The following is a 24,289-nucleotide window of genomic DNA, read 5'->3' as shown; positions in this document are numbered from 1 at the left end:
TCCTCTTCATCTCCCTCTTCATCCTCATCTCCCTGCCCCAGGGGACGGCCTGGCCTTACGGTAAGAAGAAGTCCCTACCCTTTACCGCTCTTCTTTTTCCTCCCTATCTCTTTCTCACAGCCTCTCGGTCTGTGTCCTTTGTTCTCAAAAAGCCGGCATCAGCACTCTCTCCATCCCCTCCCTCCCTCTCTCCTTTAACAGCGGAAAAGCATTCAGTGAGACTTGTAAAAGACGACCCAGAGAGAGTGATGTAAAGTAGACCTTTTTAAAGAGGGGGGGGTAAGGAAAACAGTGCGGCAGAGTTTGCGCTGCCCCAGCCTTTACAACTCTTGTTATGAGATACAGAGTGGAGGATTGTTCTGTACGGCTCTGTTTATTGTCCAATTAAAACCGGGTTTGTGATCATCATGTTTCTTCCCACTTATTGCAGTTATTCTCTGTGAGAGATTACATGCGAGGTTGTTTTGAAATTGCTTTAGCTTAAAAAAAAAAAAAAAAAATGTGCATCTTTTGACAAAAACAAAACAACTGCAATAGTTTGGATGTTGCCCCACATTCTTGAGGTAGAAGGAGGCAGTCGGAGCCCTAATAGTGTTGCTTGGCAGTGCGTGTCTGTTGTGCTAGACCTTCTCTTTAAGCGTTAAAGAGTGTTGTGGGTGAGTTCCTCTCTCTGCCTGTTTATCCTGGGTGACCACTTGAACTGCTGCAGGAAGACATGAGTCATGTTTGAGTCAATCATGCTGTTCATGGTAATGTGTATACCATACGCTGTCTCCGAGACGCCTGTCCAAACCTCTGCCCTCTGTCTGAGTCCTCGCAGGCTTTTGGGAGTGCGCACAATTAACACACAGTAAAGTAATACCATCAATTTGTAATGCTGGTGAGTGAGGGAAAACATCTTTTAAAGGGGCCAGGAAGAGTACAACTGCGATAAATTGCGATGACTAAGATTGTTTCCTCTGGCATATGGCGCTCTGGCAGATTTAGTTACTTATCTTGTAGTCAGCTGAGTCAGTTTGAGCCCTGCTTGTTTCATAATCGTGTATAATCAGCTGATGACAGATGATCTCTGTTGAGCAACACAGACTGTTTTTTAAAAGGGAGGAGAGGTGCTTCCAGTCAAATGGCAAGACGTTAAGTTTAGGAAAACCCTGTCTTTGCGCACGTCTGTTTACATTTGTGTGTGTGTGTGTGTGTGCGTGTGTGCCTGTGTTTATGTCTGTGTGTGTTTTTGTGTCTCTACCTGGAACAGACCCCGTTGAGGATTGTTTGATCTATGTGAGGTTTCTACTTCTTTCCTGTTTGGGATAATCCACCCACTGAATCCCCGAGATGTCCTCTGTTCCTCTGATACAGTTCCTTCTGTCCAGTCAGTGATTGGCCTCCTCATGGTGTGTTTAGCTAAGCCCCGCAGGGACGTGGTCTGGGCTACCGGGTAGCTAGCAGTAGGAAACAAAGACAAAGGGTAGAAGAAGAGTGCGTAGAGGAGTTAGGAGTGAAGAAGAAAAAAATATGAGAGTGGAGAGCGGGGAAGTTTGGCAGGGAAGTTTTGTTAAACGAAGAAAAAATTGGTCTGTGATTGAACATTTGGAAAAATAGTGTTTCATATTGAGTGGAAGAGTTCATTCCAAGTTGAGCGGCCAAATGCTGAAAACAAATGTGCATATCTCAGACTCCTGTTTGACCTACATTTTAGTGTGAGTACATACCATTTTCCCCAAAGTGGATAATGGAGTGATAGTGTTTTTCATTGAGGTTGTGGTTTCCTAGCAGAGGGGAGTTTATTTAAAGCAATGCACAGGATGCCCGTTGAGATCTACGTTTGGGATCATGCTACATACAGATACGCAAGTCCGCCGGGAGTTTCCTGTTCCACGACAGCTAAATCGCTCAGACCTCAAAATACCAGACAGCTGCTGTGGGCAGTGCGCGGAAGGAATTATACGCTCACACATACACGCACACACACGCGCGCACACACTCACCAGCTATAAAATCAGCTATTTTTCCATGGTACGTCAGTGTCAAATAAGCACCATTTTGCCACGGGAAACAATTTATTCAGTAGCAGATGTAACTTGCCATCCTATTTATAGGCAACTCTTCCTGACACAATTTCTCCTGTAAGTAAGACAGAGAGCAAGTGTGACACGATTATGCTGTTGCATGTACTGTACAAAGCAGCATCACCTTCCCAAGACGTCAACAAGGACATGCAGAGCCACAGCCAGAACCAGGGTGACAGAGACAGAATTAATCTGTAATGCAATATTAGTTAAGCATGTCGAGCTAATCTCAAACTTCCATCTTCATCACTAAACTCTGCTCAAACCCTCTACCTTGTGTGTGGCTGTCTAGCTTTGTCGGCAGTTAAAAAAACCTGAGCTGTGGCTGTGAGCTTGGCTGTGCAGCAAGACAGACAGCCGCATTCACTCACACTGATAAGATACGGTTTCTGAGCAGAGGGGGAGAAAGAGAGACTAGAAAATAAAGGGTTTCAATGTCAAAGCTGTGTTTCTGATAACATTTGAGTGTGAAATAAGAGCTGAATTACACAAGTAATCTGAGACCCTGAAGGCAGCACGTATCTGTAGATGTGAACCTTGGCAAAAATCAATGTTGATGTGAACAGACAACAAATAGAAAAACAGTAGACGCTGACCTTGGGTTTTCATCTCAAATAGACAGAGGAAGATGCTTCCAGTAAAGGCTGCCAAAAACTGACAGTTTTGGAGCTGTTATGGGTTTATGGGTAAAGTTCTGCACGGCTCATGGAACTGTCTCTTTGTGTGTGTGTGTGTGTGTGTGTGTGTGTGCGTGTGCGTGTGCATGCATACGTGCATGTTTGTGCATTTGCATGCTCACGTGCAAAAGCTCTCTTTACATAAAATACATTTTAAAGAGAGAGAAATAGTTCAGTAGAAAAACTAAACTGTCATATGAAAAGTTTACGGTGTGTCCTTTGCAGAGGTCAGTGTTTGCTGTCCCAGGTGAACAGCAGGGTAGCGGTCCAACGGGGCAGGGAGGTTAGACACAGAGGTCACAGAAATCACCTGATCCCTGCAGGAAAGCGGGTGGAGTTCTGTGACTGATCCTCTGCCCCCAATAATAATGATGTCAGCCTTTGGATCCACATCAAAGGTGTGCAGCAGAGGCACGCGGGCTAGCAAACCTGCCCCTGAAGCTTGTGATGTGGTGGGAGTGCTGTGAGAAATAAGGGGGTCCCCACCAGGCAACGGGGAGTCTGTTGAGATGCCTGGGTTATTGCTGTTTTCGTTTCTATGGCTTCTTGACATGCGTGTCGAGGAGTACATTTAGGAGCACAACATCTGGAATGGAAAAAGCAGATACCAATTGCATAAGACCAGAAAAGCCAAACAACCCACACAAAGGTCTGCACGCTCAGCTACAGGACTGGAAAAAAAAGAGTATTTGCGATCTGCTGATACACCGTGTTTCTATGGCTTAGTGCCAGCAGTCTTCTCACACAAAGGCGAGTTACTATGAGTGTGTTGGGGGAAATATACAGACGCCATCACAAATACCAAGACACATTTATATCAGATCAGGTTGGATGGTAAGGTTTCTAAACATAGCCATGGAGAACAATAGCAAAGCAAACATAGACAATGGATTTCTTGCTAGTTACCAGTTTAACAACTTTGGCTGCCAGAGTTTGTGATCAAATACACATGAGCCAGTGGCACGAGACTAGATGAATGCAGGAGACAAAACACAGCTACTCACTGTCTTGGCTTCAATTTACATGCCTGAGAGGCAGAGGTTAATGAAGAATGATAATTGGAGTGAAATATGCATGGTTGTGCTATTTTCTTCACACTCCCAATTAAACATTCTCAGTCTTGGAATGTGTATAAAATGCTTAGATATTTGTGCCAAAAAGTAATTCCAGAGAAAAAAAAACACTGCTTTTGATAGGCTGGAGCTTAAAAAGCGCAGGCAGACATACTATAAACATATGCACAGATGCTTGCACACTCACTCACTCACTCACTCACTTACAGGCCTACTTTTGTGCATGTGTGCTTCCACACCTGTTCACACCTTCCTGAACAGTTCGTCTTGTAAACTCACACTCAAAATTGTTACTATCCAGTCTGTAGTTATCTGCAGGTGTTGACCTGGAAGCCCCACGGATGTGTGTTTATAAGGCAGCGAGTTATCTCTGCTTTGAATAAGTTGAATAAGCCAAAACATAGCTGTGGAGAAATGATCTTCAGCGTTGCGAGTCAGTAAACAGTTATTAAGGAGAGGGGATGGCAGTCAAGAGATAAACGATGCATTCCAGCATGAATCCAGTGCTGGGGGAGAAACCTAAGGGTCATGCTTTAGAGAAAACAGAACAGCCTTATCAACAGAGCTGCAGTTCAGCAAATTCAATCCATTCACAGTATGTAAACACTGGAAACACTACCGCCTGTGTTTATGTGCCTCTGGGAGGTGCATTTGATACAGAACAAAGAGATGAGAAATAAAATACACCTGTGGAAATCTTAAAATCATCCTATCATAACTCAAGACAAATTGTTCTTCTGTAGGAATGTACTGAAGCCGGTCCCAGCCACAGGATGTCATTTCCCCTGTCGCAGGACAAGACACAGAGTGGCGATCGATGTAATGACATTACCAGGCCGGCTCATAAAGTCTTTTGACCCTTTCATGTTGACGCCCTATAAATCAGGTCTCAGTCTCTCAGGCCAGCTTCCTATACAAACCTCAGTAGGGAAGCAGTAAAGCTGTCCCATAAGGGGAGAAGATGTGTCGGCACCTCTCAATCCACCATGTGGCAGTCATCACACCTCTCAATCCCCTAACACTCATCAGGAGTAATCTTTGCATCCTAGAATGCTATGCATTGCATGGTAATGGAAAAAGTTTAAAAAGTGATCGATAAAATTGGCTGACAACAAAGTAACGGCGGCAACGGCTTTAATCCATTCACACAATACCAAGCCTCGGCCTTATGTAATTGGCATATTGTTGTAATCATAACAATAATTATTCGAGATTTAGTTGCTTCCAACTGCATGCTAATGTAGGTGAGTGAAAGCAGAGCAGAGTTTAGATTGTCTCCTGGTGTCCAGACACTGAAGAAAGCCAGGCTGCTGTAATCAAACAATTAGCAGCTTCTATACATCACTTGTTCCAAATTGCTATTTTTTGGTCAAATGCCAGAACCACAGACCGGCCTTATTGTTATGGCAATTCTGTTGATTATGTAGAAATATATGTTGAGAAACTTTCTGTCAACATGTTTGGGTTTGACTTGAGCGAAACAAAGGATGTTTCTTGCTGTGGATGAAGAAGTCTTCTGTGCCACTGCCATAATGTGCCTTTGTGTTTTACCCACAGCATAGTGAACAGTCTTTCTCTCTCTCTCTCTCTCTCTCTGCGTCTCCTTTTTCTCTCAGCACGCATTTCTCTAAACAGACATGCCATTCCCAAAGATGTTTGTGGCTCTCACACTTGGTCAAAGGAAATCCACAAAAATGACAATCTAAACAGAAACTATAAGCTCCTCTTTTTTAAGTCAAAGCGAGGCAGACAGAGCAAGACAAAAGAACACAATGCAAAAAAAAAAAACAAGGCTGAGGGTCTCTAGGTCTACATGTGTTCTGACCACATAAAACAATTACTGGAGATTAGTGTGAGAACATGGATGTTGTGCAAGGGACTGGTTACACGCCCACTGGCCCGAAAGAATTTGAGTGGTATGAAAGCATAGTCCTGAGGTCGATCACACATCAGGACAGTGATGAGCAGACAGAGCAGAGAGGCCCCATGCTGTCACAGGCTCTGAATGTGCTTGCGAGGTTAATTCATGAATCCTCTTTTGAGTTATCAAAGCAAAAAATCAGCCTAAGAACACACAGGATAATCCAAAACAAAGCAATATTGCCAAATGGCTGCAACAGCTTTACAAAGCGGCGTTACCAGGACAAAGACTGTCCTTAAATAGCACCCATAAATTTGACCTAAAAGCAATCGCACAACCTAGATTCTGTTTGATTAATGTCAAAGTGTATGACATACTTCAGTCTTCTGACATACTTCTTCAGTGGAAGAGGAGAGACAGTTAAGGAGAAGGCCAGATTCTGGCTGGGGTGAGATATAATTTATGATTTCATTAATGTCAGAGGGCAGGAGGGACGTCAGCCTTCCAGGACATCTGTACTTCTCCTCTCCAGCTGACTGTCCGCAAACAGCCTCTGAGAGATGAATCACATGTGTGTCTGCGTGTGTGTGCGTGCATTTACGTGTGTGTGTGTATGCGTGTAAATGTGTATGCCTTGTGTGTTCTTTGCTGTGTCATGTATGTGTGTGTTTCAGAATTAGAAAAAACTTTGGAATTCTCATTGCAAAAAAATGGCGTTTGACAAAATGTTTGTGTTTAACAAAAAATAAAAGCACAACGCTTCTAAGCTACATAAAACAATAAACAGCTGGCGTGCAACTGTGGCATTACGAATAAAACCAGTATGCGAGTGTGTGTGTGTGTGTGTGTGTGTTGCAGGTTGCTAGGTGGGGAGGTTTCAAGTTAAGGAGCGGATAAAAGGAGGAGGAAGGGAGGAGAGTTGTTGTCATTGTAGGGATGGAAGGAGGGTATGTATAAAATGCTGCGATGACATTGCGCCAAGTTCTAAGTGCAGCTTCTGTAAGTTCTCTCTTCCACATCTGCCACAGGAGAATTTCCACTGAAAATCTTCTGTTACATAACCATGACCGCTCAGACTGAAAGCGTCCTTGAATCACTGTTTTCCAGTGCAATTAAACATGGATTTATTGGGTAAAAACTTAGCAGAGGAGGAGAAGGTCAACGTTCGAACTGAAAAGCACTTTCAGATTAATGATCTGATCCTGTTGACAGTGACTTGACCAGTGTGGTATGTCGCCATTACTGAGCTAATGATGTCTGATGTAATATCGTACGAGAAAACACACAACTGAACGGACAGGGGAGATAAACTACTAAGAGACACTAAACAGGAGGATGAAACCATATGGCAGTGGAAATAACCAGAGACTCACTTAAAACTAGTCAGGCAAGCGCATGCGGCACGGATAAACACAGTCCTGACATGAACCGACCAGAATCCTCCCACAGTTTCTCAGGCTTTTGCTGACCATAACCCACACCAGCTCACATTTTCCCACAACGACAACCAATTACATCGAAGATATTTTCTCCGCACCATGTTTGACTCATCTTCCACTCTATTTCTGTACACAATATTTCCCCGTTGAGTCCAATCAAACACACATTTTCTAAAGGATGCACTGCGAGAAACGGCCATCTTAACAAGTCATTTAGTCTCATATTCAGCCTTCAAATCTTATTTTTCTTAAAACAAGAGAACAGTTCTGGCAATGGGGTGAGATAACTCCACTTGCTTCCAATGCTTTTTCACTTGTTTCAGGAATTTTCTAGAAATGAGTGTCAGTATCCTAAAACAAGTCGGCATAAGGCAGATCACTGCACTACTATCAAGAAAATGACACTTGATTCTGCAGAATTCTTGAGTTGCTTTGCATTGGAAACAAGTGGAATTATTTCACCGCATTGGTCGTTTTCTTCACTTGTTTTAAGAAAATTATGATTTTAGGACTGAATAATAGACTAAATGACTTAAGATGGAGATTTTTGCAGTGTGGTTAAATGTGGTTTAATTCCTTTGTGCTCATTTCAGTGATAGGACTGAGTTGCTAACCCTGGATTATCATCTCGTCCAGACTACAGGTATTTGTACAATCACTGCCCCGGCCCGGAGTGGAACGTCATGTGCAGGGGCTGCTGCGAGTACGATGTGATCCGCTGTAAATGCCCGCTGCAGGGGACTCCTGTGGGCTACGCCGTGCCCTGCTGCCGCAACGCCATCAACGAGTGTGACCCCTGCATTATCCATTCAGGTACTGCAGTCAATCTAACACACAATACCACCACATCGACCATGGGAACGGGAACCACTTTCATTTAAGATTTGTCCACCTCTATGAATAGCCCTATTTGAATATAAATAGCCACACACTTCCATCTTTGGATCTGGTCTTTCTCAAATGTCTGCCATGTACCTGCTGGACCAAGTGCAAGAGCAATCAGCTACACAGCTGTTTGCAGTATAGCATGACAAACTGTCTGATAGCTAAGATTTAAAATAACTTCTGTCTTTGTGTCTGATCTAATCTGCTACGTGTCTGGGGCCAACTTCACATTGGCTCTTCCTCTTGTATTGTTGGCAGGATAAGGGAAAGTGAAAGATCACAGTTGGAACGTTGATTCATGAATGAATTGTGTGTACATCTGTATGGGTTTATACTCACACATGCGCACATTAATGTCTGTGTACGCGCATTAATATACAAGTTCAAGTTTGTTTATTTATTTAGCCCTTTATCACAAGCATGTCTCAAAGGACTTTACAGAGAATGAGCCTAACTAGATCTGCAAGCCTAAGTGACACAACCAGTTGTAGAACAGCATGATGTAAGTCAAACACAAGAAGCGCAACAAAGCACAAGACACACAATAGCAAATTTTAGCAAGACATAGCAAGTCTATATGTGAGAATATAAGCACATTGGGATATCTGCACGTGCACACCAGCTCACACATCCAAAACCCTCTGTCTACAGTATATCACATTTTATTTTCCTAGACACCACCCGACTAAGGAAGTGTGTCATGTTCTCTTCACAGCTTGCATGTGCTCACGTTTTCTTTTATGGAAAAAAAACCAGCTGTTCATAATCAAATGGATACCTGTACATCAGTGTTTTTTTACTGTAAAATGCTGAAAAATGTTATAGCCTTGAGTACACTCATAAATCCTCCTGTGTACATACATCTCTAGCCCATTTGTTGTTTACAGTCATACCTGTTATCAGGTCGTACAATGTTTTCCACTCTCCTCACTGCCCTGTAAAAGTCTGAGCCCACAGACGGAGCAACCTTGGAGTGAAAATCCATCCTCCCAGGAAACCATTTTGGAGGGTTTTCTTCACATTTCTATTTCAGGAAGCAGCAATGTGTTTATGTGTTCGGTCTTAGTGGAACAGGAGCTTGATGAGTTTAGCAGAGCTGATGTAAAGGAAACATAGTAGGGGTCCGGTGGAGGTGGGTTCAAGCTGTTTGAGGGAAGAGTTCTGAGAAAGAATCACTATTCTTTTGAAAAATGTAAGTCTGTCTGTCTGTCTTTGTCTGTATGATCCTTGCCTCTTTGTCTGTATTCATTTCTGTCTCTCTGCCCAACCGCCATATCTCGCTCTCTTTCTTCCAGGTTGCAGTATATTTGAGAACTGTAAGCGCTGTAACAACGGGACATGGGGTCCCAGGGATGACTTCTTCATCAGGGGCCAATACTGTGCTGAGTGTCGGCCTGGCTGGTCTGGTGGAGACTGCATGCGTGAGTCGTCTCATCCCTACTCATCCTCCCTGCTGATCTATCTTCATCTGGGACAACTATGCCAGCTTGGAAAGCTGCCATATGCCCAGGAGGTTTTCCATATGAGGAGCTGAAAAGACAAGTCAACATACAGGAATCCTATAAAGACATTTAATATGTAACATTTGGACAGTAACTATAACTTTCTCTATATGCAAATATTCTGCCATGGGGCACAAGAAAAGACATTTTATTCAAAGCAGAAACCTGGCAAGCTGTTGAATGCCTTTACTGGCCCTGTGCCTATTGGGTTTATGTTTCTTTCTGTTTGTTTAGCATAAGGGGGCTTTTTTCCATGTTAACATTTTACAATGGCTTTGGAAACCCAAATGTAATTGCTTTTGGCATGAATGGTAACTAAGGTAGCTGCACATAGACCCGCAAAATAATAATTCAAATATAATTAACGGCTGCTCAAATTCAAATGTTCCTCCAGTTCCTATGGTACATTGCAGCTGGAAATTCCATTTGTGTGTTTTTCAGAGTGTGGGGGAGTGATCCGTAAACGGCAGGGCCACCTGGTGCTGGAGAGTTACCCCACCAATGCCCGCTGTGAGTGGACCATACAGGTAGACCGTCCCTTCACCATAGACCTCAGGTAAGATAAAAAGACTGCAAATGTCCAAAGTCAAAAGCAAATGCCAAAGGTTAGAGATAGTATCAGTTGTCAGTAGTTATTAGTATATTTTATCTATCTCACAACATGATGGATAAGCCTAGAGGTTAGAGCAGTACTTTTTATTTTCCTTTAGCTGCAATTTCAAGAAACACCACACAATTCATTTCTTGGAAAAGTCACATAAACAAGAACATGCAACATGCATAGAAAAGAACATGCAAACACAATAAGATGCTGAACACCATTTGCACCAGCCTGAAGGGGAAAAAAGTTTTTATGTATTTTTTGCATTTGAACAAAATCTAAGGTACACAATCTAAGGGTACACATGATCCCATTCAGTGGCACCCCGGCTGAGTGTTACACACTGATTTAGAGCAAATAAAAAGAACAACTTTGATGCAGGGGTAATGACTGTATTGGCTTACATTTACAAAAACGTGCTTGTGCCTACTGCAAACTGTAAAGAATACATCAAATATCAATAAAGTTCAAGTTGACACAGTTTCATCTGGCATGAAAGGATCAGATTTAGGGATCTTCGATGTCCATCTGTAATAGTTATTAATGGCTGGCCCACTTAAGTCAAATTTCCATTCAGTTTGGATGTTTCTGCAAGATGTATGTCATGGACTGATGGCAAGCTAGACTCTACACCGAAGTTTGGAAACCACAACTCCCCGCTTTCAGGAAAGTTATTACTTTACAGTCCTGTGATAACTTTCTATTTCTATCATTTTCTCCATTACACATAAAGCTTTTTTACAGGCGAGCATTTATGCAGGGCTTTAACAACAAAAAAGCTGCATACAGCTGGATTCAGGCCGAGCATGCAGTGCATACTGTAATGGTATAGTATAGTGCATAAAAGATATTTAATGATTCCAAGCATTTTTTTTCTGCTATATATAAAGCTCTGCATTAAAATTCACAGCCATGAATAACTGCAACATGCATAGGCAGCCAGGCCAAATCCATGCTGTGACGACAAATGTCAATATAGACACGATTGATTGCTTCCAAAAGAGTAGTAGATCTGTAGTCGTAGAAATGAATGTGACATATTTTATGTCCTTTATGACGTTAATGCCACAAAAACCCTAAATTAAACAGTGCTGCTGCACTCAGAGATGTATTAATGGAAAGCTATGAGTTTTGGCTTGAGTCTCTGGGGAATTACTGACAGCATTTTCCTGAATTTATTTCTCTCTCCTTTCACTCTTGTGGATAACTGTAATGATGACTCCCAGTACACTCAGATCAACATATTTACTGAATTACAACCTGCATTACTTGTCAGGAGCTGCTACAGGCTAATTTAGCATTATATCTCATTAGTTTAAGCCTCATTAGACCCGAGGGTCTTTGATAAAGGATAAAACTGGAGGACTTGATGTCATGCCAAAGCCTTCTATAAAGTAAGTAATGAGTCCTCCATGTCGCTTTCAATGAGAGGCCAAGGAGATGAAATCTGGCAACATTAAGGTGAGCCAAGCAGAATCCTTTGTCTTTTTCCTTGCTTTCTGTAGCAACTCAGCCACACTTTTCTTTCAGTGTCTCATTTTCTGGTTGTCCTGATCCAACTCACAGATGTCTCAAAGTCAAAAAGCTCATGAATTGAAAGTGTATATAAACTTATATCACCAGTTATTACCGGCACTTTAACTCTCATTAAAACAGGCCCCAAAGCCACACTTCCTGGATGACCTGACTATTAAAGCACACAGAGAATGTTTTGGAAATACTGGCATATCGCCGAGAGATTGCACTGCAGTGCAATCACCAGCCATACTATTTGTTTTGGAAATAATGTTGTGCAATCAACACTTTACTTTAGGAAAAAAAAACTAGTTTAAGCGCGATTCATGGATATTCAGACATTTTATGGCCATTTTAACAGGCAATGATAAGAAATAACGAGATGCTTATTGAGACTGGCATGGATGATGCTATTTATCAGCAGGACTGATTACCAATTACATAAATGTGATGGCATTTATATGTACACATCAACTGTTTAATGGGTGCAGAATGAGTGTTAACCTATTTATCATGGGGGTGAAGAGGTTCTTAAGAAGGTTCTAAAGCTTGCCAAAGCCACAAAGCCAAAGATTGGCTTTTGGCATCTGTTTTCTGTTGCTTGATATGTTTTAACTGTTTTCTGACTACTGCCAACTGTCGGTAATGATTATGCTATATCTCAAATATTAATCTTGCCTCATATAAGTTGTCCCATCAACTGCATACAGTAACAATTGTGGCTTTGTTGTATCAAAATGTATATACTTGTCATAGCCGTGATCTCAGTTGAAAATTTGCACTTTTTCCTGACATTTTTGATTTATTTTTTATTGATGACAAGGAAAACAAAAAAAGGGGCCTATATGGCTATATAATGCTTATACTGCTAATATTGCTTACACTTCAAAAAAACATAAATGTAAAACTCTGTGATATTGGGGGAAAATGAGACGCAATCTCCACAACTCCATTAAAACAAGTGAGCCGTGTAAAAGTGGGGCAAATCACTTGCCGCAGCTGTTAACATATTCAATAGCTACGATTACTGTTCATTACTTGTTTGCTGGCTGCAAATTAAAACGAGTGTATGAGTGTGATGATGCCAGTGAGTGTGGCTCTGCCAGGAATCCCAGGTGCTCTCACGGTCCAGGAAAATGTTGGTTATACCAGGAGCACAACAGAACACTTTACACCCACAAATTCAGTCAGTTTGCTTCATGAGGTTTACTTCCTAGTCAAGTTGAGTCAAGCCCCGGTGAGAGCACTATAAACTGTTTGATGTGGAAAATACAGATCTGCTACTGCAATGAAAAGGTTCTTTATTTTTTGGGTGAGTGTGTCTGGGTAGAGGCAGCGGAGGTGGAGGTGATAGAGGTGGAGATAGAGGTAGTTTTCCAGGGGAAAAACAGATGCAGCTGGTGACTATAGGAACTTTGTCACCCTTGTATCTCATCGGTTGAGAGTATAGTGTTGAGCATAGAGTGTTATCTGTAGGGGAAATTATTCACAACAACACTTCCGTCCATTCGTCTGAAGTTGCGTTTACCTAATGTGCCAAGGATGTGCACCAATTAACATCATTTCAAAGTTTGCATAGTTGGTGACATTTTATTTTGAAACATGCATTGCTTACAAGACTCTTCAAGGCATCCCTAATTTGTCTGAGCCTTCCTGTTTTCTTTCCTGTTTTTCTTCACACTATTAGGTTCATGATGCTGAGTCTGGAGTTTGATCATTCTTGTCGCTATGACTACGTGGAGGTCCGAGACGGTGACAGCATCAACTCGCGTGTCATAGGCCGGTTCTGTGGAAACAACAGACCTGCTCCGATTCAGAGCTCCGGCAACAACCTGCACATCCTCTTTGTGTCTGACGGTTACAAGAACTTTGACGGTTTCTTTGCCACGTTCCAGGAGAGCTCAGGTATATCAAACGCTAACAAACCCAGGCACAATACTTCTCTTCAGTTCCTCTGCCCTGGCCTTGTCGAATATACATTGTACTTGTTGGATATTTCCACTTGACATTGGTGAAAAACAAGAACTTACACATGTGATAATGTAATACTGAAATACAATTGCTATGAGAGCACACATACACACACACACACACACACATACACACACACACACACACACACACCTAGTCTTACTTAAGTCACTTTTGGGGTATTTACATAGACTTACATTCATTTCCTGGGTTAGACTAACCCTAACCCTAACCTACCTAACCATAACCACTACTTGCCTAAACCTAACCCTAACCCTAACCTTAACCTAACCCTAACCTTAACCACTGACCCATGTCATACCCACACACACACACACACACACACAAATACTATACCCGTGGCAACATCAAGTCCAATCAAAATAAACAAAGGCTTGCTGTGCAGAAATGCCCACACAGATTTAAAAATGGAATATGGAAATGCCATTCCAACGGTCTCAGCTTTCAATACAAGCCTCTTGGTGTAGCGTGTGTGCTAGAGAGCCAATAGTTTATGCACACAGGATGTATCAGTGTACCGCTAAGTGAAATGTTTCTTTTTGTATACTTACACTATACACATGTATGTTTACAGCATGCAGCTCCTCTCCCTGTCTGCATGATGGGACCTGTGTGCTGGACACGTCCTACACCTACCACTGTGCCTGTCTGGCTGGCTACACAGGACAGAGGTGTGAAAACGGTGAGTCTTTGTAACTTAGGACTGAAAAGCCTCTACAGTATGACAATGCTTATATAAGAGGCTGATATTTGACAACAAGGTGGGAAGTGGAGAAGGATAGGTTCGAATCACTGGGCAGAATAAAGCAGTTTTTGGCGTAGGATCCTTTGTTGAATTACGTATCCCATGAGGCATTTGAAAGGAACGTGTCTTGATGCAAATCTTGGAATGGATTTAGTAATTTTGTGATAGCGATCAGATACACCTAGTGTTTAAACAACAAACTCACAGAGTCAGTGCTGTATTTGACCTCTCCGCTTATAAGCCTTTTAGCTGCTATTGTTTTCTAAAGGCGAATGGTGATTCACTGTCACAAGGGAGAGATATGTGGTTTGGACTGCTTTCAGGCCAGCTGCCTTCCCTTTCCGTGGTCAGTCCCGTCTATGGCTGTGGCCAATCAGCTGTTCAGCAAAATATGTGTTACGTGTCACCAGATGGACTGCAAATGGCAATGACCACCTAACGGATAAAGCAGCATGAAATGAAACGGCATGGATCCACCTAATGAGCTCGTACGGCTAGATATGGCGAGTGGCAAAGGAAGAGAAAGAGGGAATGAGGGAGAAACTGAAAGGAAATAAGGCTGCCATAGAAAGTGTGGGGGTATCAAGAAAAAGAGGGAAAAGAGGGAAAATACTGTACACTACCAGTCAAAAGTTTGGACACACCACATTTTCTTTATTTTTACTATTTTTCACATTTTAGAATAATACTAAAGACATCAAAACTATGAAATAACACAAATGGAATTATGCAGTGACCAAAAAAGTGTTAAACAAATCAAAACTATCTTATATTTTAGATTCTTTAAAGTAGCCACAGCTTTGCCTTGATGGAAAGGCAAAGGCTTTGGAAAGAAATTCATACATAGGCATCAACTTCACTATTTATCTAAGAAACAAATTTCAAGCATTTAAGCATAAGCCTTTAGATCAAAATGGCTTTAAGATAATGAAAAACATAGTTTCAGAAATGTGATTAAACCTTTATGGTTTCCTCTACACCAGCCTTGAGTTTCCCTAAATCTGGACCGTCACTTTCCACCAGCACACTGCCACAGCTCCACTTCTCCTTGTGGGGTAGTGCCGCTCCCTCAGGGTGTGGTTAGAGTGACTCTTATTTATGGGCGTCTGGACCTGGACCTGCGTTTTAATGCCTGCTACACCTCCTTTAAGACCCTGCAAAAACAGACTTCCTAAGAGCCCCACTCACTTTTTTTTTTTCTGGTGGTCTCATTTTCAGGGCTAAATTTGAGTCTATAAAACTAATGGTGAAATAATCCTACTTCTATAACATGAGCCAGCTTTTCCATTGGAGTAGATGCCCGTAAAATGCACGAGTTTCATTCCGCACACTGTGCATTCATCTGTACTCCCATGAGAAATCCTCAGCTGCTCATTTAATAGAATACAGTTAGGATAATGCTAATGTCTTCTTTTCTTTTCTTTTTTTTTTGTTTTAGAAGCGTGTAAATGTAATCTGCTTTTCTCCCCAGAGTCAGTAGGAGAATTCTAAGTATGAAGTTGGCAGCATCTATATTTCGGATCTCCAATAATCTACCTGTCATTAATTGTAAGCTAGAGCTAAAACGGACATGTTATTGTAGGCACTCAAGATAGGAAATCTCTCTCTCTCTCTGCTTGCCATATATTTTAATCCATTCTTCAGTCTATTTAATCTATTTTGGAGTGCAATCATAATTTCCAAGGCATTGACAAGAGGAAATGGTGATTTACTTAAGTGTCATTATTCATAGCATCCTCTATTAGCATTCCTGCCTAATATGTCTCCATAATATGTCTCCAGACCATCTCGTTATTTTAAGAGAGTTTTTATTTCCAGGAAGATGGATAAACTCTGACATGGGAGACGGGGAGAGCATTAAGCGTCTGTGATTTCAACACCTCACAACAATGCCAACAACACCTCAGGGTGTTTCTGCTTTATTTTTTTTCCATATTATTCAAATGGGGTCAAGCACAGTTTTCTTTTCCACTTTTGGATGTCCAAAAGCATTCTCCATCCCCTAAGGGACCAAAGGTTGGAAATGCTGTAAGGCAAAAAGACAGTGATTATAGGGAGGGTTCCCTGGTTTGGAGCTGTAGAACCACAGCCAGAGAATTTCATGGATCTGACCCAAGTTAAAGTCAACAACACAGCAAACTTCCTGAGGGATTGTCTCGCAGCAAGTGGCGTAATGGTGTGATCATTGTAGCATTAACACTTGTCTGTGAGTGTATGTGTGTGTTTGTGAACTCGGTGGTGGGGTGTCGCAGGCCTCTAGCATCCACATTTGTGTGTGCACAGTTTGCACTTTAGATGGAGACAGAGACCCAGTTCAACTATAAGCAGCAAACCTGAAATACAAGGAACAGCACATGACAAAATGCTGAAGGAGTTATACTATATTTGCTGCATTTGTGACAGGAATTGCGTTATTTTGCATTTGGTTATTATCTTGAATTCTAGAATTACACACAGTATTCCACAATAAGCGGTCACCCACATTACCATTACCAACCTCAGTTCTCTGTTACCCACTTCATAAAATGCAGTTTTATAGCAGTGGAAAATTGAACAGTTTGACGAAAGCTCTTTTATTGCATGCATTCTATTTCTTCCTCCTTTACAAGCCATGTGTTAACGTCTCATTGTGAACTGTTCACACTTTACCATGGCGGGTGAAATTATTCATTAATGAGCCTGTAAGATAGTGGGCTGTGTTTTTAAAGCTCTGGGTATTCTTAAATGGTAATTACGATGCAGAATAATCAGTTTGAGAGCTGTGAATTGGGTTCCTGACCTACATTACCTGTCGAACACCAGAAAGCAAAGCACTCATTGAAGGTTATGTACAGTCTGTTTGTGTGCTCTTTTACTACCGGGGAGGTGCAATGAACTGGTGTTTCAGGAATGCGCTAGATGCCTCCTAAACTTCCATACATCTGTTTTGTTTGTATTATCTGAAACTCCTTTCAAAATATAATCTTGAATCTGCCTTTTGTTATCACACTGACAGCCTAAACCCTGATTAATGATCCAGCATTCTTTGAGGACAAGATAAGAAACAAGAAGACAAGACAAGATGTGTTCACAGCTGAACTGTGCTTGTGTGTATTTCCATTCAGTGGTGGGATGCCGCAGGCCTCCGGTGCCCACCCATGGCTCCACACAGGGTTTGTTTCATCACTCGGGGGCACGCATCACTTTCCATTGTGACCCTGGGTTTGAGCTGCGGGGGTTTCGTACTGCCATCTGCCTGAGGGATGGCACCTGGAGTGCTCCGGCCCCACAGTGTGGTAAGAAAATAATGCCATTGTTTTTCTGCCAAATTATAAAAAATGTATTTGGGGATTTGGGAAAACCATCTGTATGTCATTTGCTTGTCACTGGAAGCCATACACACTAACCCCAGAGAGGGTGTAAAGTGTGGAGAAAGGCCCAGTTTCAGCCTCTACAAGCCTGCATTGTTCTGTCCCCTCTCCAGTGCCAGTGGAGAGGTTCTGCGCCCTCCCACCCAAGCCAACACATGGGGATCACTTCTTGGTGTATGGGCCCAATGATGTCCTCATTGCTCTGCAGTACCTGTGTTACCGGCCCTATAAACTCAGTGGGAGCTCCCAGAGAACCTGTCTCCCTAACAACACCTGGAGCGGGACTCCTCCCATCTGTACCAAAGGTCAGACCCAGTGGCAGAAATGATGGGGATTAGAGTTCAATGGATGAGTTCAGTGCCAACAGTGTGAAGGACGTACAGCTCATTTTGCTTTTGTTTTGTAAGATAACCGCATGCTTAGTGCCTCTTTAGCATAATAGAATGAGTCACAGAAAATGAGTCAATTCCTAGGCCCAATCAGCATGACTAGTCAACTTTGAACAAAAAGATTTACAATCAGCTGTTAACTGACAATTCAGTAACAATCTTTTGTATGTCCTCTATCCCCAGTGAATAACACACTCGGTGAACCAGAAAAGGACAAAGACAAGGCAAAGGAGACAGAAAGGGGCAAAGAAACAGACACAGACAGCGACAAAGATGTCAGCAAAACTGAAGATAAAGGCCCAGAGAATACAACAGGAGAAAAAGACAGTGTGGGTGGGAAAGACACAGAGACTGAGCAGAGGAATACAACAGCAGTAGACAGTAAAGATAAATACATCGATACCATTCCGGAGAAAACCCTGGTTGAAGGTAAGGATAAAGCAGGCGCAGAGGAGAGAAACACTGGATTGGAAAAACCCACTGGAGGTGTGGAAGATAAAGTGGATAGTAAAGACACAGACAACAGCCTAAACACAGTTGAAAAGAAAGACCCTGAGGTAGTAAAGCCACCAGAAAGAACTCAGGACATAGGAAAGACGACGGATATCACAGAAATAGTGGTGATAAAAGACAAAGGACAAGAAGAGAAGGAGAGAAAAGAGCAGCAGGTGGATAAAGGAAGCGATCCAGACAAAGTCGGCCCTAACGACACCAAACTCAGGACAGTCGTGCCTGAGCGGGAAAACACAGTGGAGATATTTGAATGGCAAACGACAGAGAACGACACAGTTACAGTTGATACCCATGACATTAAGAAGGGAAATAATACAATACTATCTCCAGAGCTAGGGAAGGGAGCCATTCCCACCAGAGGCAACGTCACACAGTATACCATGTATAGAGCAGGAGGCGAGGAAAGCGGGAAGCCGATGGAAAAGCCAACAATTCCCGATGCAATAGACAGCAAAAGGGGGGAAAAAGAAGAGGACAAGGCAGGAAAGGATTCCGCTGAGAAAACAAAGGAGGAGGAAGAAAAGGAAAAGGAGAAAGAAGGCAACCAAAGTATCATCGGTAAGGAACTCATTGAGCCATACACAGACATATTGTGAATATGTGCAGTGAAATGAACAGCGTCTCACCTTTTCCTTGGCCTCCACCCTCACCTCACCCACTCTCTGTTCCCCTCTTCCAGAGAAGAGCTGTCCGCCTCTCCCTCGCCCCTACCACGGCTATCACCGGCTGGTGCCGGGCGTGGAGCCTCAGACAGCGGAGTTTATCTGTAACCACTCCTATGCCCTCAGCGGTGACGCCCGCCGCACTTGCCAGCCAGATGGTACCTGGAGTGGCAAACAACCCCTCTGTGTAAGAGGTACTGCAATCTGTTTTTGTTTACATTTATTTAATTCATTATTGGTAGGTAAGGGGTGCTGTGCGTCTGTACTTGTTAGTCGGTTGTTTTGGGGATTTGCTTGTTAAAGGTATAAGTTTATGGGAGTGTACAGTGTTCTGCTGGTCACAACATAGATGAATGTATAGCACTTCTGTCAGTTTAGTCAGCATGCCCCGCAGCCTGTGCATCGGTCCAATTAGCTCTATTCAAATCACAGCAGCTGGCTCACAGCAGGTGTTAATGGGATTCTGGGGTGTGTGTGTGTGTGTGTGTGTGTGTTTATTTGCAGCATGTCGGGAGCCCAAAGTGTCAGAGCTGGTTAGACAGAGAGTCCTTCCACCCCAAGCCCCGTCCAGGTACGTTTAACAACGTACAATGCAATATTACGTTACACGATAAACATTATTGTTCACATAAAAAGCCTGACATACATAGCATAGATCATTATGTAGTGGCTATGTTTTGAAGCTATAACCATACATCACCAGCACACTTTTATATAAGCCAGACTTAACTACTGTATATATCACACATGAATGCAAATAAGCACTTTTATTACAAATGGTATGCATAGAACCAGACGTTTTAATGTTTTAATAGCACAGTAATTTAAAAGCGACAACTCTCATGTCGTCCAGTTGACCTTTCTGCAATTGCATTCAAAACCACTTACTCATTCTAAGGGGTACGCATGCATAACCATGGCCTCTTCTTCCCCCTTCAGGAAGACCCCTGTGCACAAGCTCTACTCCTCCGGGCTGGGCCGACAATTCCAGTCTGACAGTCCCACTAAAGGCCCCCCAGTGCTGTCCCAGCTGCCCCAGGGCTTCCACCACCTCTACACGCACATTGCGTATGAGTGTGCTTCTCCGTTCTACCAACACTCTGGCAGTTCTCGCCGTACTTGCTTGAAGACTGGGAAGTGGAGCGGGCGTCATGTCTCCTGTTCACCTGGTGAGGGCAGCAGATGACCACTAGTTATTGTCTGACCACAGGAAACAAGCACCAGCACTCGTAATGCACAAACACACAGACAAACAGACACACACACACACCCGTCAACGACAGTCGCACAATACCAAGTGTTGACTCAATCTCAGTATATGTCTTAGATTTTCCGCTGTCTTTCCCTCCCTTCAACCCTTGTCTCTCCCTCTCTGTCCTCTCCTCCTGTTTGGCAGTGTGTGGGAAGCATCCGACCTTCGACCCGGAGAGGCCGGCAGAGGCTCACTGGCCTTGGCTGGCAGCCATCTACCGCCGCACCACCAATGGAGCCGGGACCAAGGTGACCAAGGCAGACAGCCAGGCAGAGTCCCTGAAGAAGGGTGGTGGAGGGGGAACTGGCGTCCACGATCAGGCTTCTGACTGGCAGCTGGTGTGCAGCGGGGCCCTGGTGAACCAGAGGGGTGTAGTGGCGGCGGCCCACTGTGTGACAGAGCTGGGGAAGCTGTACCCTCTGGATGCAGCTAAGATCAAGGTGGTGGTGGGAAAGCAGTACCGTGATGACCGCAGGGAATCCAAAGGCCTTCAACACCTCAGGGTAAGATATCAATGATCTCCCTAGTTTAATGATTGGCAAAATGTATTCCATGCAAATTCCATACCGCACACTCCGTGCATATGGAGTGCATACCGTATTAGCTGATTAAATACAAGCACAAAGTAATTGCAGTGGCTTCCCATGCTTTACTGATCACGTCCCACACCAGCCAGTGTTAATTAAGGTTCATTCATTTCCTCATGACTGTGAGCATCTCATGTTGCTTGGAGACAAGTAAAGCAACATTCCATCCTTCCACCTGCAGTTGAGTTTGCTGCTGGATTTCTCCTCTTTCTCCTTTCAATAATTAGCTTTATTCCACCTTGTTCACTCATTCACTTTCTGATGAACTTTTTTTTTTTTTTAATAATTTTTTTTATAAAGTCCCTCTCTGTCTCCTTTTAGGTGGCCTCCATTGCAGTCCACCCAAACTTTGACCCCCTGATTCTTGACTCGGACCTGGCTGTGATCAAGCTGCTGGACAAAGCGCGGATTGGGGAGCGAGTCCTGCCCCTCTGCCTCCCGGACGTCCAGGGAGGAGAGGTGGTCTCCAGGCGAGGGCTTGTGACGGGCTGGTCCCCTCTCCCTGACGCAGATTTGGGGGCTGATGAGCAGGCAAGGGTTGGGGTCGTGCACCTCGCTGACGTGGTGCCATGCGAGCAGCAGTACGCTCGTAACGGCGTGCCAGTCAGTGTTACAGACAATATGCTGTGTGGCAGCCAGAAGCCTGACTATGGGCCATCTAACATCTGTCCCTCTGACACTGGGGGTATCCTTATCCTCCCTGCCCTCACCGCAGACCAAGCCAGCAACAAGCGGGACCCCTCTCTCAGCCTTACAGAGGGGCGGGGGGAGAGCAAGGGGCTATGGAGACTCCTGGGACTGGTGAGCTTCGGCTATGACCAGGGAGAGTGTAATCCTGACCTCTACACAGTGTACACACATGTAGCCAACTTCAAAAACTGGATAGAGAGCAATATGAAATAGAAACCCTACTGTCTGACTCACCCTGTGTTCCTCCTATTGCCTTGATACCTTACTGTCCTCTTCCTTACTTTTCTCCATCTTTCAGTCCTTACTCGATTCTCTTACTGTCCTCTCTTCTCTTTTTCTCCTCTTTTTTCCGGTCTTTTTCTCACGCACAAGGGGAGTTTTCTTACAAAAAGCAGAAGCAACACTGGACAGCACAGTGCTCTAACTGAAGGGGGGTGCGAACACAGTCGATGTGTTGGGCATCAACCTTTCATCAGAAGACTTCAGCGTTCAGGTCTTTCAACCTGGGGTTACAGACTTGAAAATGACCAGAAAACCTTTCTAACCCATCTCCCTCTGAGTGACGGTGGTTTGCATTGTACTCATTGGTATGTATATATGATGTAATGTACGGAATTATTCTATTCTATTCATATGACGCAAGAGATGTACATATTGTATTGAAGGACAGAAAAAAACATGGTGTTTTTAATTAAAGAAAATGCGGGTGTGTGTAAAGACTGAGGTGTGATTATTATTCATCATATTGCGCAACTCTGTGGGCAGTCAGCTGGCTGTTGAAATGAGGAAGAAAAAACTGACGCTGGCTATGTAAATGAAGCACACAATTGGCCTGTGCTGTGGTGCAAATGAATCCAGGTCAGGGCAGCACAGTTGTAATCACCATTTTCACAACCATAAGCTGAGCACATTATTCACAGATCAATTCCCTCTTCTGTGCACAAATTAAATCAATTACTTCCATTTTGACCCTCCTCCATTATTCAGAAGTGGGTTTACACTGATGGAGAAGTTGCAGCTTGTATAGACCTCCACAAGGGGGCAATAAATAAACACATTATTATGAGGTGTTCAGGAGCACCTCCAAGGGAAATACAGTGTGTGCTCCTACACCAGGCAGTACGGTATAAGTCCCACAGCCAGCCATATGTTATTTTCTTCACATATAGAACGATAACTATAAACTATAACGATACATTGTTGCTCAAACATTCACACTACAGCGACATCTGTGAAAAGATCCTCAGCGAACAAAGCATTGCTGCAGTAAGCTACCAAATCTTCCCGCCCCCTTTAATTTGATTGGTTGATTTTTTGATTGGTTACCAAAAACTCGCTCTGACATCAAACCAAAAGCTATAATTAGCTATAATTATCGCTTTAAATGGTTTTGTAGTTATTGTTATAGTGGGGACACAGATAGACATGCTATTTACTCTGAATGATTTAAATCTTTTTGTAGCTATATACAGTATATCTTTATAGTTATCGTTCTAGACGGTAGTGGCTAAGTCACATATGAATTAAATATTTTGCTCAGTGATTCTGTTTGTTACCACCAACACTGTGCTACTATTTTGGTGTTAACAGGTGGAGTTTTTAAAGTTCAACTTAGTTTCACTCACTTCAACCATGAATCCCCCCCCCCCCCCCCGCCTCCACTCCAGCACCTAGGAAGTGATGCACTTGTTTCCATAAAGAGGCTCCAGTGAGTAGAGCCAAGCTCAAGCTTTCAGCCAGTGGTAATGAAGAATCATTCACTCTCACTCATGTCAAATGATCTATGTGCTTTAAAAATCATGATAAAATTGTTCACCATCAAAAATTCACAACTTATTATTTGAATGTGATTCATGTGTGGCAGATACTACATGCTAATGTACTGTAGCCTCATCTGATATAAAACAACACATATAATCAACATTCATTACAACGTGAATTTTTTTGGGTTTTTTATATTCAAATTCGAAACAGATGTTTTCCATTAATTATATAATTGCTGATGCTAAAAATGTCTGAAGAGAAGAGGTCTGGAAGATTGAGGGTCGCCGCAGTGAGGTTAGAGGAAGCACGATCATGGGACCAAGCGAAGGCATCAAGCTTGGATGAGAGATCAAAGATGTATTGATGTGTTTGAATTGTGTGTGTACATGTATGTGTGTGTGTGTGTGTGTGTGTGTGTGTGTGTGCGTGTGTGTGCATGCATTAAACATTTATATGGTTACATATAGATTGCTCCACAGTGTCCCCCCATCTCTTTCCTTTTTGTTGTAGCATTGATGTTACAGAGAGGTGACACGGGGTCATGGGAGTAGTTTATGGACAAAGTATTTCAGGGCGATTTCTTGAATGTCTGCCATATTGTGTCACCGTCACTGGTTGATCTTCCAGTCATTGTCAGTTTGGTACTCCTGCTCTGAAACATTTTCTAGGCCTGGCAAGGAGTTAGAAGGATGATGCCTATTTCTTCCCTTGAACCCTCACTGCATT

The 24,289-nt window shown here is 43.1% G+C and overlaps 1 protein-coding gene across 1 annotated transcript; it reads left to right on the top strand.

Moving 5' to 3' along the window:
• pamr1b (peptidase domain containing associated with muscle regeneration 1b) lies at window positions 1-22,516 on the top strand. Its single transcript, XM_078283117.1, has 14 exons — window positions 1-60; window positions 7,753-7,929; window positions 9,297-9,422; window positions 9,945-10,059; window positions 13,307-13,524; window positions 14,186-14,293; window positions 17,461-17,631; window positions 17,820-18,011; window positions 18,279-19,166; window positions 19,288-19,464; window positions 19,775-19,841; window positions 20,210-20,439; window positions 20,667-21,025; window positions 21,431-22,516. The coding sequence occupies exons 2-14, from the start codon at window positions 7,800-7,802 to the stop codon at window positions 22,010-22,012; spliced, it is 3,363 nt and encodes a 1,120-aa protein (XP_078139243.1). The 5' UTR covers window positions 1-60; window positions 7,753-7,799; the 3' UTR covers window positions 22,013-22,516.
• Window positions 22,517-24,289: the final 1,773 nt, after the last annotated feature.

Source organism: Centroberyx gerrardi, chromosome 4, assembly GCF_048128805.1.
Source record: "Centroberyx gerrardi isolate f3 chromosome 4, fCenGer3.hap1.cur.20231027, whole genome shotgun sequence".
NCBI classification, from domain to species: Eukaryota; Metazoa; Chordata; class Actinopteri; order Beryciformes; family Berycidae; genus Centroberyx; species Centroberyx gerrardi.
Note: the sequence above shows the minus strand (reverse complement) of the source record. Positions and strands in the feature narration are given on the sequence as shown.

What these genes read in the sequence shown, in the direction of transcription:
- pamr1b (XM_078283117.1), top strand. Translation starts at nt 7,800, where the DNA reads ATGTGCAGGGGCTGCTGCGAGTACGATGTGATCCGCTGTAAATGCCCG. An exon ending in CCCCTGCATTATCCATTCAG is followed by an intron (nt 7,930 to 9,296) that starts GTACTGCAGTCA and finishes TCTTTCTTCCAG; the next exon opens with GTTGCAGTATATTTGAGAAC. An exon ending in TCATGTCTCCTGTTCACCTG is followed by an intron (nt 20,440 to 20,666) that starts GTGAGGGCAGCA and finishes CCTGTTTGGCAG; the next exon opens with TGTGTGGGAAGCATCCGACC.